This window comes from Pituophis catenifer, unplaced genomic scaffold (genome assembly GCF_029215685.1).
Source record: "Pituophis catenifer annectens isolate HBS135680 unplaced genomic scaffold, rPitCat1.0.hap2 SCAF_16, whole genome shotgun sequence".
NCBI lineage: Eukaryota > Metazoa > Chordata > Lepidosauria > Squamata > Colubridae > Pituophis > Pituophis catenifer.
In genome coordinates this window covers 15,578,610-15,584,609 of record NW_027256896.1, presented here as the reverse complement: position 1 = coordinate 15,584,609, position 6,000 = coordinate 15,578,610, and the positions used below count along the sequence as shown (strand labels likewise).

General features: G+C 47.2%; 1 protein-coding gene across 1 annotated transcript in view; it reads right to left on the bottom strand.

Moving 5' to 3' along the window:
* Window positions 1-707: 707 nt before the first annotated feature.
* REXO5 (RNA exonuclease 5) overlaps window positions 708-6,000 on the bottom strand; it is a 28,791-nt gene continuing 23,498 nt past the window's right edge. The window contains exons 18-21 of the mRNA XM_070954894.1: window positions 5,511-5,730; window positions 4,247-4,422; window positions 2,770-2,879; window positions 708-2,098 (exon numbers count right to left, since the gene is read on the bottom strand). Coding sequence (XP_070810995.1) covers window positions 2,026-2,098; window positions 2,770-2,879; window positions 4,247-4,422; window positions 5,511-5,730 — 579 coding nt within the window. The 3' untranslated portion in view covers window positions 708-2,025. The remainder of the gene's footprint in view (window positions 2,099-2,769; window positions 2,880-4,246; window positions 4,423-5,510; window positions 5,731-6,000) is intronic.

Here is a 6,000-nt window from a genome sequence, read left to right as displayed (position 1 = left end):
GTGAGATGTAACTTCGAATTTTAGTTAAGAATTCAGTCATTAAGTGAGGAGACTGTAGGCATATCAATAATTTGTGAGGATAGGTGCCCAAGTAGAACGTAAGACTGATCAGATCTTGATATTTTTTTTCCTATCACATTTTATTTTTAATTTTCCCACAATGCTTTCTTTCTTTCTTTCTTTCTTTCTTTCTTTCTTTCTTTCTTTCTTTCTTTCTTTCTTTCTTTCTTTCTTTCTTTCACAAAAGGCAGATTTAGCTCCTCCTTCTCATCTCTCTTTGGGACCAAGCGGATTCCCGATCTTGGGGGGGGAAAAAAATCACCTGGTGGTAACCGTACCAATTTCCTTTTCACCTGTAGCCATGCAAAGTGCATCAGTCAGGTAGTCTTAAGACGATATCGACCCTCCAATATTTACGACGGTTGCTGTGGCCACGTGATCCCCTTTTGCGACCTCAAAGTCGAGGTCTTTTTCTTCTCAAAAGAGCCTGGATAGCTATGCAGACTAAGCACTGTAATTTAACACCAGCTGTCTGCAATTAAAGTAAGTTCGAATCTCTCCAAGGCTCAAGGTTGACTCAGCCTTCCATCCTTTCTAAGGTAGGTAAATTAAGGACCCAGTTTGTGGGGGCAATAAGCTGACTTTGTATAAATATACAAAATATATACAAAAGGATGAAGGCTATTGCTTAACGCACTGTAAGCCGCCCTGAGTCTCCGGAGAAGGGCGGCATATAAATCAAATTAAAAAAAAAAAAAAAGTCAACAAGGAAGCCAGATTCCAACTTAACAACGGTGTTACTAATTTAACAACTGCAGTGATTCACTTAACCGTTGTGGCTGTTCCTCCAAAAAGCACGAAGCAGAATCCTGGTCCCAACAAAACCCCTTTTATTAAACAAACAGTGAATTCCTCTCATTCACCTCCAGCCAAGTCTTTCAAGGGAGAATTTACAGTCACAGATCTCATCTGGCTTGGAGAGCTGCCAGGCCGATATCTTCAAAACTTGGCAAGGAGTCTCGGAGAGTCACGAACCAATTAGGCGAACTAATTGTCTCCTGCAAACTCCACTCCCCTTTCGCTCCTCTTTTATTCCCTCTGGGAGGGGCCCTTCATTGTCCACCTGTGGCCTTACTCCTGAGTCGACCCTTGTTCTTTAGCTGTTCTCTTCGTCTGGCAACTTTGCACATGTGCACGCTGGGAACAGGCTCCAGCTGTTCCTCTGCCTCACTGATGTCTGACTCCGAAGGCAGCTGATAACTGGCATCCGGCCCTGGCCCCCTCTCTGCCTCCGACGCAGAGCCCTCATCAGAGCCTTCCCCAGACTCCAGGACTGGCCCAGGTTCCTCCCCAACCTCCTCACTGTCTGAATCAGTGGCAAGAAAGGTTATAAAAATAACAACAGTAACAGAGTTGGAAGAGAGACCTAGGGATTCGAACCATCTTTCTGATCAACAAACTCAGCGTCTTAGCCACTGCGCCACCTAGCCAGGTCCTCAAAAAGGAGCCAAACTCACTTAAGAACCGTCACGCCTGGCAAACAGAAATTTGGGCTTAATTGCGGTTGTAAATCGAGGACTTGCCTGTAGAGAGAATAAATTTCATGGGAGTGGAACCATTCTGTCCTCTTTTTTTTTTTTTTTTTTTTTAAAAATTAAAATCTAAAGCCAAGCCTTTGAAACGTTGCTGCTGTCCAGAAATGGCACGGAAACCTTTTAAAAAGTCAGGCTTAGAGGCTGAAATTTGGTGCCAACTACCATCTTTTCTGCTGTTTCTGGCCCCCCCCTTCAGAAACTCCCCCAACATCTGGCAGTCTGCAGGGAGCCTTAAAAAAAAAGAATGTTTCCTGCATTAACAATGGAATCGAATTCTTTAGATGGTTGAATGCCTTAAAAAAAATAATTTAATACTTTTTTTTTTTTTAAATGCTTGGCAAAGCTTGGAGACGTCCAGGATATTCGAGAGAGACGGGGATTTTTCCTGCCCCCCCCCCCGAAAAAAATACAACGGGGGCCCTCGAAGCTTTTAGCAGGACGTGGAAATGCTCTTTTCGCCTTTAATTCCCAAAAGGCTGAGGCCACTAAAAGAGCCGGTGAGCCTGCAAGAAAAGTGAGAAAAATCTGTGTTAAGATTTCTTCAGAAAACGTGCTTTGCTGCCTATTATTAAAGCTTTTGAATAAAGTGAATTGCAGGAGCAGAACCCCCCCCCCCCAAACTGAGCAGGTTAAATTTGAATTACAGGTGATCCTCGATTTGCCGCAATTCATTTAGTGACCATCTGAAGGTAGAACGGCACTGAAAAAAGGGACTGTTTTTCACACTTAGTGACAGCTGCAGCATCCCGGGGTCGTGCGATCTCCTTTTTGTGACCTTCTGGCCAGCAAAGTCAATGGGGAAGCGCGATTCTCTTAACAACCTTCAAAACTGCCATGATTCGCTTAACGACGGGAGCAAGAAAGGTCATAAAATGGGGACAAAGCTCGCTTAACTTCTGTCTTGTTTTGGGCTCAATTATGGTCCTAAGTCGAGGACGACCTGTATTTGATCTACCAGTAAACCCATTTATTTGGTGTTTGTTTATTTTGTGTTTCTAACTGCTGGATTGCAACAAAGCTATCTGCCGTATTTTTCGGAGTATAAGATGCTCCGGACTATAAGACGCACCTACCTTTTTTGGGGGAGGAAAGCAAGAAAAAAAATCTGCCTCTGCCTCCCAGCAATTTGCCTCCTTGCAGCAAACAAGTAAGGAAGTAATTTTTTTCCCCCCACCTGTTGGTGCCTGGTAACAGAACAAGGCAAAGTGTATTTTCTGGAACCCGTTCATAGAGCGTTTTGACTTTCCGGTCCAGCTTCTTGATGGCTTTCTTTAAACCAAGTTCCTGCGGAGAAATGATGCAAAGGCTTTCATTGAAAGAGAGCAAAACAAGAAAGCAAAGATGCAAGAAGCCATGGCTTCAAGAAACTCGGTGCTTAACATTTCGGTTCAAATGTCAATGCCGGTAATGAAACACCTGCGAGAAAGATGTTACCAAGCTCAGAGAGCACCAAGGACCCCTCAGTCCTCCTCCTTCCCCTCCTCCTCCTCTTCTCCACCAACCCTACTCCTAGCACTGATGAGGTTACCTAGCTGGGTAATGAAATGTCTTGCAAGAAAACCACCAAGCTCAGAGAGCACCAATGTTCTGTCCCCGTCACACACGCACACACACCAACAGACGTTCAAGAGTTAAAGACCAAACCAGCCGGCAAAATCCTTTTCCTTATGATAACGGAACTTGGCAACAACCTAGTGGCTGCCTGCCAAGAGTTTATTATTTACAAAGAGGAGAGATAACTTCTCCCCACTTCTGGTACATCAAAGGAAACAGCTCAATAATTACGGAGTCAATCAAGTCCAGAGATAATCCAGCAAAGTCTATAGCAAAAGTCTGGCAATGCAGAATGGCGTGGAAGCTTTCAGCTTTGTTCGTCACAAGGTTTGACTGGCTACCACGCTCCCTTTTATATCCTGTGGGGTGTGGTCCAGTGACTCAGCCTAATCTCGGGCACGCCTTTTCTTCTGTTGCGCGCGCTTATCTCTGCGATGCTGGCGTGGATCCAGCCAAGACTCATTACCCTCATCACTGTCCATCTGTGGCTGCGTGGACGTGCTTGGCCCTGGCCCTATCTCTTGCCCTTCAGCGGAAACCGAAGGCATTGCCAGAGAGGAGGGTCCTGGAGAGGGAGGCCTTGCCAACTCCTCTCCTTCGCTCTCGGAGTCCTCTCCTGCCGATGACACAGGCCCAGGTACCGGAGCCACAACAACCAAGGACTCATCGGTCCTCCTCCTTCCTCTCCTCTTCCCCTCCTCCTCTCCACCAACCCTCCTCCTAGCATTGATGATGTTATCTAGTTGGGTAATGAAACGTCTTGCAAGAAAACCACCAAGCTCAGAGAGCACCCAGGACCCCTCGGGCCTCCTCCTCCTCCTCCTTCCTCTCTTCTTCCCCTCCTCCTCTCCACCAACCCCACTCCTAGCACTGATGACGTTGCAAAACTCAACTATCCTCTCGCTTAGCGATGGAAATTTGGGGGCCAGTTGCGGTCGTAAGTCGAGGACTACTATTGTGCGCTTTAACCAACTGCGCCCTCCAGCGCTCGGCTGAAGCTTCTCTCGTCCGTCCCAGAACTGAAAGGGAGGCCTCCGAATCTCGCTCTCCTTCTGCCACCCCTTGGAACCTTGACGTGCTAAAGCCCAGGGGCTCACCTGATCCGAGGATTGTTGCTGCTTCTTCTCTTGGACTTCTGCTCCTCCTCGGCTCTTTTCATTCACCAGAGAGGCCCACTGGAAGAACGTGGGAGACGTGAGGGCTCTCCGGCTCCGAAAGGGGCTCCCTTGGAGGATTTGGAGGGCCTCGCAGGCGCACTCCGGGCTCTGGAATCCTGGCAGGGAGACCCCCAAATAACGCAAATTAATACACTGGGAAATCAGATCAGCGGCCTTGAGAATCGTGTTGGGGCAGCCCAGATAAAAACGGTTTAAATTAAGACATTCCTTGTAATTTCTTCTCCTTTCCTTTCCTTCCTCCCCTCCCTTCCTTATCCATTCCCCTCCTTCCCTTGCCTTCTTCCTTCCTTCCTTCCTCCTTCCCCTCCCCTCCCTCTCTTATCCATTCACCATCTTTCCTTTTCTTCTGCTTGCTTTCTTCCTTCCTTCTCTTCCCTCCCCTATCTATCCACCTTTTCTTTTTCTTTCATTTCCTCCCTCCTTCCTTCATTTCCCTTGCTTCCTTTCCTTTCCTTCCCCTCCCTCTCTTATCCATTCACCACCTTTCCTTTCCTCCCTCCCTCCCTCCGTTGCTTCCTTTCCTTCCCCTCCCCCCTCTTATACATTCACCTTTTCTTTCATTCTGCTTGCTTCCTTCTCTTCCTTCCCCTATCTATTCACCTTTTCTTTTTCTTTTCCTTTCTTTTCCTCCCTCCTTCCCTTCACTTGCTTCCTTTCCTTCCCCTCCCTCTCTTATCCATTCACCACCTTTCCTTTCCTTTCCTTTCCTTTCCTTTCCTTTCCTTTCCTTTCCTTTCCTTCTGCTTGCTTGCTTGCTTCCTTCCCTTCCCTTCCTTATCCATTCCCCACTTTTCCTTTCTTTTCTTCCCTGCTCCTTCTGTTCCCTTGCTTCCTTTCCTTCCCCTCCCCTCCCTCTTATCCATTCACCACTTTTCCTTTCTTTTCTTCCCTCCTCCTTCCCTTCGCTTGCTTGCTTCCTTTCCTTCCCCTCCCTCTCTTATCCATTCCCCACCTTCCCTTCCCTATGACCAAGACAAAAAGGTCATAAAATGGTCGTCGTGGGTCGAGCACTAGCTGTAAGAGTGAGTGTGCTCCGGAGCTGTGAAACGGGAAAGATTTTTAAGAGCCAAAAGAGAAAGAGAAAAACTAGAAGAGAGAACTCAAGGCTCTTAATCCACAGGTTTATCTCATGCAGCAATATCGGTGTTTTTGGAGAACAGTCCTTATTGATGGCCACACTTACTCAGAAAGCAGTAATCCCTCTGTTTTCCGGTCTGGCGATCTCTTGGCCAAAAAATGGAGCGTAAACCTTTCAAAGGGCCCAACTGTTCTTGCAGCTCCGTCTCCCCTTGGCATTTCCTCAATCCGGCCAAGTACAGGATGCTTTGGTTTTCGGGATCTCTTTCCAGCTCTTGCAATAGCATCTCACCATCAAGAGTCATCTCGGTGATGGGCCTTTGAACCTTAAGATGAAGGAAACCGAACACGGGGGACAAAAGGCTGGTAAACATTAGCTGGCCTAGACCAGAGAACCTTCCTCCTGCATTGGGCAGGATGAGTCCTTGGTCTCGCTTCACCCTGTTGGATAAAGCAATTTACCAAGAGAAGAGAATATTTGTAGCTCAAGGTTGAACTGTGGGGTTTTCTTGCAGGCATTTTAATATCACCTAGGTAGCATCATCAGTGCTAGGTAGAGGGGGGGGGAGGAGGAGGGAGGGGAGGAGGAGAATCGA